At 30.5% G+C, this 14,132-nt stretch overlaps 1 protein-coding gene across 4 annotated transcripts in view; it reads right to left on the bottom strand.

Annotated features, from left to right (window-relative positions):
• Positions 1 to 261: 261 nt before the first annotated feature.
• Positions 262 to 14,132, bottom strand: part of cac (calcium voltage-gated channel subunit cacophony) — a 161,945-nt gene continuing 148,074 nt past the window's right edge. For all 4 annotated transcript variants that reach the window (XM_070110461.1, XM_070110464.1, XM_070110463.1 and 1 more), the window contains 3 exons: positions 11,817 to 11,968; positions 9,761 to 9,987; positions 262 to 9,306 (listed from right to left, as the gene is read on the bottom strand). In XM_070110461.1, coding sequence (XP_069966562.1) covers positions 9,156 to 9,306; positions 9,761 to 9,987; positions 11,817 to 11,968 — 530 coding nt within the window. In that variant the 3' untranslated portion in view covers positions 262 to 9,155. The remainder of the gene's footprint in view (positions 9,307 to 9,760; positions 9,988 to 11,816; positions 11,969 to 14,132) is intronic.

Raw genomic sequence — 14,132 nt, 5'->3', positions numbered from 1 at the left:
TTTAGCTTCCGCGTCTATCGTATCGTCTGGATCCGGCCACAGAAATTTTTTCTATCCTAGACTTCCTGAAAATGGTTGCACGAAAGAAATCACCGAGGCTGAGGCAAAAGGCTATGGTATTACAAAAACTTTCTCTAAAAGTTAGACGAACGCTTCTCGGGTTTTCTTTAAAACGTCCCGAGCTTATAGACATGTTTGGTGCTAGTGTTTGTATTATATAAGAACTAGTGTAGAGTTGTAATAAAAACTACAAAGTTTTTTTCTTTAGATCGTCATTTATTTGAAAAAAAAATGTCTCATTTAATTGGTTGGATTTTTCTATTTTTGTTAATAATTAGAATATAATTGTTTATAACAACATTAACTAAATTTGTATCTCTTCAATCTTATTTTATTTTATAAACTTCATTTTATCAATGCTTTGCTGGATTCATAATATTAAATTCAATGATTACTATGATTAGTACTCGTATGCATGTGAAACTTTTATTTACCTTTATGGATAGTTATTCTTGTACGCAGAGGTGTGAGGAAATAGTATTATTTGTGGCGGTATTTAATGCCACTATTAAACATTGTTGTTAACAATCTCATTTAAACTCATGACCTTCAACCTTGAAGATTGCTACTGTGAACTAAATTTTAAACTTGAAATTGCGACGTCTTCAACAAGCTTCCAATAGACTTTCGTATATACACTTTGTGTATTCTATAATCGCTTATATCACTTCACAAACCCCAAAGGTTAAATGGTCATTTACAAAATTGGTAAAATGCATTTGAAATACTTTGATTTATTAAATATTTGACTGCGATTATATGAAAAAGGAAAGGAAAATGGTATGAGATTTTTCAAAAACTGAATTTGCGAAGTAAAATTTTTGACTCACTCTTTTAAACAAAGCGACTAGGTTTGAAGCTTTTCTTAACTGGCGCATTTTCTGTATTTATGTATATACCTACGTATATACATATGTAAACAGGCATGTATCATTGTTATAAGTTTTATTAATTTCTGATTCTTATATACGAAGTGAATGGCATATAAAAGCGTAAGATAATGAAGCCCTTAGGGTATGGTATGTATTCATCTATTATATATTTATATATGTATATGTAAGAAGGTAGTTTGGAGTTAAAAAAAAATACATATGTTATTCATCAACATACTGTAACAGCTTCGATATCTGGATTTCTTATGAACTCTTTGTAGTAGGAATATTTTCATAGAAAGTATTTATGGAATATGCAATTACAAGAGCAACACTATTGACATCATTAAATAATCCACATCCAGCTTAATGAAAATATAGTCTTTAGGATTCGAATGTGAAACAGCTGTAAAACTTACTTGCATTATAACAAGCTGACATATCAGACTATACATTTTGTGGAACTATACGATTTTCGTTAAATATGTATAAGATACCAACTATTGAGATCTGTACATCTAGAGCACATTTTTGATGAAATAATTCAATGTATTGTATACAATAACTATTTCACTAAACCTTTGTGTTTTCTATAAAGCAGTTATGGCTTATGTCTTATGCCCAAAAATGATATTTCCCATTTTGAATTTTTTGTGTATTGTATTGTAATATCAACCCGCAGCATAATTTATGGTAACAGAATGGCATTTCACGTATTCTTTTATATACTTATGCATAAATTTATCTATTAAAGCTTCAAATTCTTTTTAAATTATCATTTGAATAATTTTAACAGGATTTTTCCATCTTTATTTAGTTACCATTTATATATAATATTTAAAATAAAGATAATTGCAATATCCGATGTGTCAGCAACATGTTGCAAGTGGTGGTTACATTAAAAACTATCGTGAAATTTCAAAGTTAATTAAAAAATAAATTTGTTAATCTTAATCGATAAATTTTGAAGCGACTTTAAATTTGTTTTAAAATTAGGGATGTTGATATTAAAAAAATAGTACTCGTATTTTATGCCATCATTGCGGCAATCTAATTCAACGAACAGCTAAACTTTCATTGTAGTTCAGGGCATAAGTGTCATTATCTCTATTTCTATCATTTTTGATTTATATCGAAAAACGGAACGGACTTAAATTGGGAATTATACTTCTAATGGAACAAAGAGATTACCTGTAAGAATCTAAAAACAATCTGCCGTAATATTTCAATAAAATTCATATAAAATACTGCGTACTCGAATATTGATAGCGTCAGAATATCACATTAATTATATTATAATATACATATAATAATGAAATATAATACAGATACAAAGTCTGATCATAAATTATTTCAAACCTACACTCTACCACACTAAAAACATAATATTAATACTTCAATAATAAAGAGAAAGTTTAATATAAATAATTATTATTTGTCCATCTGATGGAACATAACTTTAAGTATTATAGAGATTTAGCTGACAATAATAATCTGGGTATGATTGCCACAAACTGTTCTGGAATTGGCAATGGAACTATATGGTATAAGCAATTGTCCTGTGGAATATATGAATGTGCCAAGGTGGTTGATTAAAAACCTTTTGGCGTTAAATTCTACATTAAAATATTGAAATGCGATAGCATTGTTAAAGCTCATAAAACAAAAAGGAAATATAACATATTTTTTGGATGTGTTCTTTAAAACTTTTCAAACTGATGTGCCATTCTTAGGTTATGAGAACATGACGCTCATCTCTCGAAATTGTTTTAGCTTAAAATGTTTATTAAATACCAGAATTTTTCGATGAAATGCCATAAAGGCGGGCGGAAATTATTTGTTTGTAATATCGTTGTGTCTTCTTTGAACTACAAAAGCGAAATTTTCTTATGCAAGAGTTATAAAAATCCAGAAGTTTAAATCGATTCTTAACTCAAAATTATATACACTTGAAAATTTGTAATAACGTATGGTAGTTGAAAGTGCAATACGTAAATATATATATACTATGTTTTTAACATCTGAATTAATTTTCAATTAACAAAATATAGATTAATTGATGATAATGAAAACAGCCAAGCTGGCTGGAATCAGTAATTTGTTATATAAGGCTCATTGTGCCACTAGATCGTGCTGAAATTAACTGTGGAACTGCTTTCTCCGTCTTTGGTAGCGAATATTGGCATGTTTTTGATATCGTGGAATCTATTCAATATATGATTCTTCATTCAAAATTTGGTTCCAGAATTGGTAAAATCAATATATTGATGACGCTGAATAAATGAAAACAAACGTTTTGAAAGTCTTCAAGTGCAATCCTAGGAACTCTTTAAAGTAGACATTCTCAATATTAGACTACATAAAGAACATTTTTATAAAAACAAGCGACGCTATTTACATAAATATTTATATATTATATGACCATATATATCATACCAAATAATAATAGATTGATTGAAGTAAAGTAAAGAAAAAGTTGAATAACGGATATATAATCACATGATTTGAAAAAGATTTCAAGGACAACGAGATAAACTTTGGTTGTAATGGCAGGGGTTTGATAAATGATTTCTGTTTTTTAAATCGGAGTATGTATGTATGTATTCACTGCGCAGTTTTTATCTTTAAAATGTTTTTTTTTTTATTTCTATTTGCTTTTATTTTATGCAATTTGATTTTACTTTTTCAGCATGAAAGGAGTGCAGATTTTTTCCATTTCAACGCCATAATTTAAATATCTAAAAATAAAATTTAAATTTTCAGTTACGTTTAATTTACAATTGTAAAAGTTGGCTTGGTTTTACGTAAATTTATAATTATTTTATGTTCTTATTATTATTATCATTATATTTTGTTTCTTTGGTTTATCATTTTTTTGAATTCCTAATAATAAAAAGTAATGATTACTTTCATTTGCTCATATCATGATTCTTCTTTGCTTTTTTAATAAAGTATAATAAAATTTATTGAAGGCAGGTGTTATATTGTTATTATATCCATAAATACAATATAGTATTAATCATTAAATATTTATCATTTGAATTTTTTATTTTAAATTTTTTCTTATATAGATAAGTTCAATTTATGCCTTAATCGCGCTAATTTGTATTAATATTTTATTTGTTTTCTTTTTGCTCAATATTAAACACTATTTTATCTGCACTATATTTTACGTTTTTCTTTTTTTTTTTATATTAATACAAGTAAGGGCAAGTTGTTATTTTTTGGTTAGTTTTTTTTTTAGTTTTTTATTTGTTTTTGGTTTTTATTAAGTTTTAGGTTTCATATAAAATATTTTATACGACTAGCTCAGTATTTTACGTTCATGTTTATATCTCACACGCAGGCAATTTATTCTCAAGGAATAAAGTATTAATTCAAAAATTTACATATTTTTTATTTTTTATTATTCCATTATTTAAAGTACAATATCTAACGTTATTTACGAAATATTTATTTTTAGCAATATATGTTTTCATTAATCTAGTGAATTAGTTTTTTTTATGTTATTTCTTACAATATAGCTATGTATTATTTTCAGTATTGCATATTTACCTATCGTTCGCGTATTACCTAAGGAACAGATCAAGATACTTCGATTTGGTTTCATTTTTCCATTATTTATAGTATGTTTGTAATTATATTTTTACGTTAATAATTTGTATGTGGGTATGCATGTGTGGATACGATTATGAATGTTTGTGGCTTTATTACTGATAAACGTTTTCTTTCCTTTTTTGTTGTTGTACAGTTTTTTGTAATAAAAACTGATTGAGGTGGATACTTTGATGATTTATAAAACAAAGAATCGTACTCTTATTTATAAAAAAAATTGAAAAGTTAACTAGCTCAATTACAGTTATGAGATTATCAAAGTTTTAACACATGCGAGATCATTATGCTATGTGTGGCATTGGTAATCTTATTAGAATATAATAAAAAAGTAATGGAAATTATTTTTGTATTTAATTTTATAATTGTCTAAAAATTAAGATTAGTTAACAAATACAATTTTTTAACAAAGATTTTTTAAATTACTTGTGGCAGATAATTAGTGTGCATGTCAAATTGCTAAAAACCCACAAAACTTATAGCGATATTTCTATTTAAATGCATACTACTACATTTACCCAAGTGGAAAAATAGTATATGGAAAAGCAACCAAAATTACTTGGCGCTTTAAATTATTGTTGCAAACTGTTAAACAATTTTCATTAAAAATCTTCAATGCCGTTAATATGATTTGAAGAATAATTTTTCTAAAGTGAGAAATTATATATTTTTGATCGTTTCTTTCAACATAAAATAGAATTTGGTTTCAAGATCGTACTGCCCAAGACCAGGGCTTACCTATTCTAACCAACATCAAACGATTTTCCTAATATCGATTGTCCTCGACAGGTAATGTCAATTCTCCGAGCATAGCACTGTCGACAAAAGTTTTTTTAAATCAATTAGTAGTTCGAAACTGGTATGTCTCACCTTTTATTAATAAGGCGCACACCAAAATTCCACTGCCTTCGATTGAAGAGAATGTTAATAAAATAAAAATAAATAAAAAAATTATAAAACGACATCGCTACAACATGTGTTGTGATTTGAACGGATATAAGGGCTACTTCATATAAATAGTCACAAAAAGAGAATTATTTTGCAATATTCATTGTAAAAAACGTAATTTTATAGACATTGATAAATGAAACCCTTAAACCCACCGGATGTTGCAAATAGAATTTTTACGAGGAATATATGTATTTCTGAAATCGTGTTAAAATTTTTATGGAACTTGGGGAACATATTAGTTCTCGAAATATTGTTAAATATAATAGTAAATTTTATTCTGGAAACATACTTGTTTAATGTCTCAAAATTAAACTCATAAGTGCCAATGGAAAGGCACGAAAATTACAAAAAATTACGTCTTTACTAGATTTTTGTTTAGTTAGTATTTTTTAAAGTAACCGAAGTTATTAAAAATATTAATTTACATATGAGAACTAAAAAAACTGTACATATGGATGTTTCCACCTTTTAATTACGTTTAATGTTACACATGGCTTTGTTAGTTTTTTGTTTATCTGTTTCTACTCTTTGGGAATTCATAATTTATTTGTGCGCTGTTTCGTCCACCGTATTTTGAATTTGTAATTTTATTTAAATATATTTTATTTTTGTATATGCCTATTATGTTAATACATTTAGCTTATTTTTAGGTAAATTTTTACATGTTCCGATTTCGCGATTATTTACAAAATATTATGAATCAGACATTTCCACACTAACTACGTATGTTCGAGATTTTGGAATTTTTTAAATTAATATTTCTTTTCGACCAATATCGTTTGATGTGTTGTTGCACAAAACAAATATGGTATGTTTGTTTGTGTTAAGGTGTGCAACGGTACAGTGTTTGCGGGCGTGTAGGTGTATGTAGATGTGTGTGTATGTATTGCATTCGATTTTGCTGGCTACACTTGTGGAGAAAATAATGGACTTCTAGCATTCGTCTACATTCAGTCTTGAATGGAATGCTTAAGAATTGTGCTTGACACATGTTTTTATTGATCTTTATATGATTATATATGCTCTTATTGACATCAGCAGATTTTAACTTAAAACAATAAAGCACCTATGTACATAATTATAATACTTTCCAGTTGTCGATAAGTATTGAGGTACACATTCTAAATCATGTCGATTGTATCAAAACTATAAAAATTTTCTCAATTTTCTCTGCTAATATGAAATCTGATGGCCCTTGGTGCTCCTCGCGCTTCATATTTCTCTCAATTCCAGAAAATCAATTTTGACACCAAAGAAAAGAGCGGTTCAACAATTCACACGTATAGCTAAAAAATTGTGAACCACAATTCTTAGTCATTTATTTATACCGAATATATGAACGTATGAAACCCATTGAACGCATACGAAAACTAGGTAAAATAGTGTTATTTGATTATGAACTCGTGGATGGACTCGGTTGGTATATTTGTCCCTCAGTAAATGCCTGATTATGTCGCACTGGTTAGATATTTATGAGATCCTTAGTTCAAATCCCGCCATAAAAATATTCTTTCCATAGTTATAATATTCCCAAATGCAATATTATATACATACATTTTTATCACAATGCGAACATAAGTGTTTATTGCTTCGAAAATGCTTTGATCATGCCACCATACATGTGTGGATAGTCACTTCACGAGACTACAGACGAAGTTTCGGCCATTTCCTATCAATGTTATTTTATCAGAGTGCTTCAGTGCATTTGTACTGGTCAGAATCTAGTTACGGGTCACTTGTAAAAAATGCATTAGTGTCGTGTTATGTAGCCATTTTCGTGAGTGGTATGTTTTTAAAAATGTGAGTGTCTATAATTTGCCTGCTTTTCCGTATTCATACTTCAAGTTTTGTATTTTTTCTCATAAAATGCATTTCAAAAACTTGTTACTCTAAACTTTGCTTGGCTTCAATGTAAAAATCGATTAATATATTTCATAATTTTTATTTGCTTCGTGCATGATTACATAAGTGTATGTATGCATAGTGGTAAGTATATATATGTATGCTTTATGTGTATTTTCTTTTTATAATGTGTGTTAAAATTACAATATATTGCGTTTCTACAAGTTCACTTTATGCTATGGTGATTTTGGCTACCTACGGTATACACATATGTATGTATGTATATATGTGTATATTATTATGGGTACAAGTATGTATGTGTGAATATAGTAGCTCCAAATATTCAAACCAAAAATATACACTAATTAAAATTTGCTATTTCCTACATTTCCCCCATTCGCTATACAAATCCTCAAGGAGTTTTAGGCAAATTAGACTATGATTTACGCTTTTGGCCCCATTTCCCTTGCCATTTAATAAATTTGGAGTATGTTGCATGTATGTATATGGGTGTTTACCTGTGTATGTGTGTTTTAGTTGTATTTGTATTTATATTTATTACTATTTTCGCTAAATCTATTGAATAAAATCATTTCGCTTCAAGCTAATCCATTTTATAACTAACACTAAAATATATGTAAACGACGAAAGAAGTCTTTTTGTCTTACATCAATGTGTATGCAAATGTGTATAAATGAATGCTTGATTATTTATATGATAATGTAATATGTCCATATTTGTTATTTAAAGCTACCAACAGAGTTTAATGCGTATTTAAAAGTCTCTTAACAAATTCTTAAACAAATGTGTATGTATGTATGTAATATACAATTAATAATTTTAAAGTATATACCTATGTGTTTGTATGTATTTGTGTGCAGTAGTTGCTGTAATGCTTTGGACCAAACTTCAACAGAAACAAGGCAGTACCTATGCATCCATATATGCATATTTATTTATACATACACACATAACTATATATATACATTCATGTATAAATTATGTTTATGCAAATTCTGAAATATTTTTACTATGAAATAGAGGAAATAAAATGTTTTTAAATGATATTTGTTACGCCTAACTCGAAAAAATTGGCTTCTTGGTGATGTAAATATTTGAATACTCCTATGTAGTATGTAATGTGTATCGTGTTATGTATACACTTATACAATTCATCAACTAACTGCTATTGTAGTCACAATCTATTTTAATGTCTATATTGCCGTACTTGATTTAACTGAATATTTTACTTATGTGTTCCTATGTATTTGTCGACTTCTACAGCGTATGATACAAATGATGTTCAGGTTGTGTTGTTGCTGTCGTCGTGGGCTGTTGTTGCAAATACGTTGTTAACGGCGTGTGTGGTTCACTCACTGCATACTGCGTATGCTGTTGATTTGGTTGGAAAAGCTCGTGATCAGAGTATATTCGCGTGGTTGCTATATCACATTCTGGTGCCGTCTCTGGATGTGGTAGAACCAATGAAAGCTGTCTGTAGGCGACGCTTAAACGTTTGTGCTCGGCCTGATCCACATCTAAGCCACAAATTGCGGGTTCCGTTGCGGCTCTGGCACCCATTTGTAAAAGTATAGCAACATCCGGTTCGGTGTCATCGTTAAAATTAACAACAGCCGCAGTGGCAGTATTTATGAAAGTGGTTTCTAATATATCGGTATCGGATGCAGTTGTGAAGTGTTGCAGCGGTATTGTATCAAAATTATGGTCTAAATCCGGTGCAGATAGTGATGGAAATATGGCTTGATGCTATACCCAGATCTGTTCCCTTCGATTACGCAATCGCAATCAAAGCCTTTGCTAGCACCAGTCCTCCTCGTCCGAATCAGAATGTCGTGCGTGTAAGCCACCTTTTGGCTTATAGCCATTTAGAACGGGTGACGGCAGTACACGACCCGTTCTGCCCATAGCGAGCGCTTGTTCAAACGACAGCGGCGCTATGTATTCCAGTCTAAAATAAAAGTTTACCCATTATTAAAGATGTAATATAAATGTAAATAAAGCAGAGAAAAATCCATGCTTAAGGTTTCAACAAAGACACTGTACAACAAAAAAAAAAAACCAATACTCGAATAAAATAAAGGACGACTCCGCTAGTATGTGAGGTTTACAGGTTTTGGAATGTCGGTACGGCATATTTTCATACTGTACTATCGCCATGTATTCATGCACAGTTCTAATATGTTCATTCATAAAACGATTACCGATTGTGAGTCACGAAGGTTTTATCCCGACGAGTGCTTGTTAGAGAGAAAATCCTTACTCAATTTACTTGGAATCGCTTTACTTCATTATTTTCTAAAGTATCAAGTTTATATAATGACGCGTTTATTTCACAAAATATTTATCACACTGTGCTCATTCGCATAATGTCACTTGTTTTGAGCTTTAAATTATTTACTAACCTTTCTCTTTCGAAATCCCTTTGACGATCACGCTCTCTCTCATAGAGTTCACGTTCATGATCCCGATACTCATACCGCATATCGTAGTCACGAAGGTGATCTCGATATCGCTCCCGATCACGATCGCGTTCTCTACTGCTATACAGGTCGCGGTACATGGCGCGATCCCGCAGCAGATCACGGTGGTGTGGCAAAGAATGAACACTATGGGGTGTCGAGTGATGTGTCTTAAAATATAAAAATATTAGCTTTAATATGGAAAAACAAATATATTCATTAAAACTAAATGTGAAATATAATTATTTTCTCTTCTTCCGCTATTACTAGCCTCAGTATACCCGAATAAAATATTTAGCGCTGACCGATTATGAAGTGTTTGATTAATTTCAATTCATAATTTTTATACTCTTGCAACATGTTTTCACAGAGTATAATGGTTTTGTCCATCAAACGGTTGTTTGTATCATCTAAAACTAATCGAGGTTGAAATAGGGCTATATAGATATATATATATAAATGATCAGGATGATTAGACGAGTTGAATTCCGAGTAACTGTCTGTCCGTCCGTCCATCTCTGCAAGCGATAACTTGAGTAAGAACTGAGATATCTTGATGTAACTTGCTACATATGCTCCATCGCATTCGAGGAGGGTTGGTATCCCAGAAGGGTGGGATCGGACCATTGCCACGCCCGCAAAACGTCCTTAATCGAAACCTATAAAGTGTAATAAATAAGCTTCACAATAAGGTACAAGGCTGTTATTTAGTACAACGAACTGCATTAGGGAAGGGTATCTATGATGGAACATTTTTTTAAAAGTGGGCGTGGCCCTACCCACTCTTTGAAAATAGCCCACTCCTCATATAACGGTTTTTTTAAAAAGTACTAAAAGTGTGATAAATCCACAATTAAATGCGTCAGAGACGTTAAATTGTACGCATGAAATGATACGATAGAGCTTTATAAGACGTGGCACCGTCCACATTTAGGTAAAAACCCATGTCTCGGGACGTACTTGACCGATTTCAACCAAAAAACCAATCAGCGTATCCAAATAAGACTTTGCACGAATAGTACCTTTGAGGTGTGCCACCTTATGATCCGACCAAAACTATTTAGGCCCCTAAAAACCGAATATGTGGACAGATCCTATTGCAAACTTTTTATCGAACATATCGATCAATCCGTGAGGTATATTAAAGAAATTCAGAGAGAATCCTTTTCTGATAATGGTATGCCTGTATGTCAAAATAGGGTTAAAAAATTGAAAGAGCGTGGTTTTGTTATGACGGTGCATGTTTGTGCCTAAAATTTATAAAATTGCGTGATAACTTGCGATAGACCCCAAATAACTAATATCAGGACTCCGTCTTATATATTGGTAGCATCATGTTACGTACCTTAATGATACTCAGAGATCATCTTTTTTTTGGTAATATGTAGTAATGTCAAAAATAGATATAATCAATATCACGATATAATGATTTCCGACTTCCCACCTGTCTTTAAACCGTTCAGTTTGGTGAAAATGTGTGATATTTTAGTGAAATTAAATGGACAGAATTTATTTTCTTCAATTGAGTACTGAACATTTCTTAAGACATATCTGACGTATTATTTGAGGATGATTTTAATATAATTTTCGCTGACGCGAAATAAAAAATATTTATAAAACTAATCTAGTTTATGATTTATACTATAAGTTAAAAAGATACAAATTTGATTGTAACACATAAACCATTTCGTTGAAAAATTAAGTTTAATCCTTTCGTTATATTCCTTAATATAAAGTTTTGTTCGGTTAAATTCGAAATTAGCCCTTCCCTATTTGCTTAATTCAAAATGTCAACGAGAGAATTGCGTGAGCTACTTTTAATGAAATACAAAATGGACAAGGACTTTTGAAGAAGAGTTTTTTAAAGCTAAAAAAGCCTTTTATACTCTTATTGCCCTTAAGTCCGAGTTACATCTGGCACTGTAGTATTTTACAATTATATTCGTAGATAAATACCATACTAACAGAACAATTACCTAATTACTATCTTATGACTTACATGTGTTGGACTTGCGTTAAGTTTTGGAAAATTAATATTTGTTGGCTTCAGCTGTAGTGTTGATGGTTTACTTGGTGTCGGTGGTAGACGTCGACCCATGCCAGCACGTCGCGATGCTAACGTTGGGTAACTGTACTGAACATGAGTACCACCTAATACGAAATAATTGCATTAAAATAAAGTTTTGTAAATAATTAACTATATAAAAAAAAACTTTGAAGTCATAATGGTTTAGAAAATAGTTGTTCATATTGGAATTAGTCGCTTATGTTATGTAGTGTAGTTATGTCGTGTGGATAAAGAACCCAAAAGCATGGAATATGGAAATTACATCAAAGTGAAACATTTAGATATTTTATATTGTAGATAATTTACATATGAACGTTAAAAAAAAAAACCAAAAATTTCATAATGATATGAATGCAAAAACCAAATGTGCAAAGGCAAATGTTTTACCATAAAATCGGAACATGCATAAAATGTATCCTGGTGTGCCTTTGATATCGCATGAAAATATCATATGATTGCCAAACAAAATGGACACATGAATATGGCGAGGAAATAAGAAGTTTCGTATTTAATTTTTGTTACAAAAAACTTTTCCTTAGGAACTGGAAGTAATTTTAACTTTAACCGAGTAGAAAGTTTGCAAAGATAAGAGAATGCATACAACAATATCGCATCTGCGCATAAATTTTGTAATTTCTTGTTGTTTTTTCGAGAATGAACTTTGAATGAACACAATTAACTGTGATTTAATTATAATTTGTGTCAAAAACAAAACAAAACAAGAATCAGAAAAGAGATATTGATACTTTTTGAACATTAACTTGTCCCTGCACACTCTGATAGCTTAAGGGTCTTCATATTGAAAACTTGTATTAACAACACTCCCAAGAAGGTTGATAATCTTTTGGAATTCAGTAATTAGTTTTATTTAATGAAACCGCCATATAACTTTTATGAAAACTACGAAATGAAATTATATAAGTATTTAAAATATTCAAAAAATATTTGTCAATAACGAGTTAATATATATCAATAATTAATAACCACACTGACCACATCATTCATTCAGTCATAACCATATACATATATTTCTAAATATACAAACACATGTTTATAAGTAAAAGTTAATACAATGGTTTGGTACATATTATGTACATATGTATATATTGTAGAAATGTGTGTTAGTGCCGTTTCATTGGGATTCAAAAGAGTCTGATGTTTTTCAAAATTCCTTTTGGTGTCGCTCTGGGCATTCACACGGTCAAAAAGAGTCCAGCAACTCGAGTCTAGTTTTTCTGCATTCCTTTTCACAAAATTTTCGTAAATATTTATGCGGTTCGACTGCGCAACACTGCGTGCTGCGTATTTCATTTGTAAGTTGAGATGATGGTCACACATTTTGCTTGCAATGAATTATCATGAATATGGTAGAACAATATGCATAATACAAGTACCTACCCGCTAAATAGTTTCAAAGAAATACTAGAGATGGGAATTTCCTAATCCACAAAAATGTATTGAATATCCGCTACTAATATTTTCAAGGCCAAATTTATAATAGGAATTTCCTAATCTTTAAGTATTAAAAACTCATAATTTTACAACTCAATATTTACAATTTGTCATAATATTTCTATTATCTATGCATACGTATTTGCATATTACATAAAAAAATAGATAACAGAACTCAAATTTGCGATCGAATTCATTTGAAACCGAGCGCTCTTGCAACCATTCAAAGAATTTGAAAGTGAAAAGGAATGATGAAAAGGGTAGCAGCGAGCTGTTACGAACAAGAACACAAAGCGTGCCACCCGAACACGAGTGGCACGGTCCCTTCGTCTTTCCTCGTCGTCCCCTAACCCACAATAAACTGGTATGAGACTCTTTTGCGTCCCAATGTGAAACGGCACTTACAGGGTACAAAATTAAAATGTCATAGTATATTTCTTAATGGTTGCTGGTGTTAGGACGAGTATAATTACATATGCAAGTATCTGTATATGTATGTGAATGTAGTAGAATATCTATATGTTGTGTACTTTTGTTCATATAGTAAACATTTGCATATACAGTTATGTATTAACTATGTATAATTGGTGTTTTTAGGTGCTAGCTGTTAGTATGTATGCTACTTTATGCACGCATATGACGAGTAAAAACATGAAAGACTGTGGACAAACGCAACAGATGAGAAGATGCGATGAATGAGAGAACGGTTGTTAAATTATATTAATATGTGTAATATTTTTTTAGTTTTAAGTCATCAATTTTCTTTACTATTTGTTGTTTTAATGATTTTTCAAA

Source organism: Bactrocera oleae, chromosome 5, assembly GCF_042242935.1.
Source record: "Bactrocera oleae isolate idBacOlea1 chromosome 5, idBacOlea1, whole genome shotgun sequence".
Taxonomy (NCBI): Eukaryota; Metazoa; Arthropoda; class Insecta; order Diptera; family Tephritidae; genus Bactrocera; species Bactrocera oleae.
This window is presented reverse-complemented; position numbering and strand designations above follow the sequence as displayed.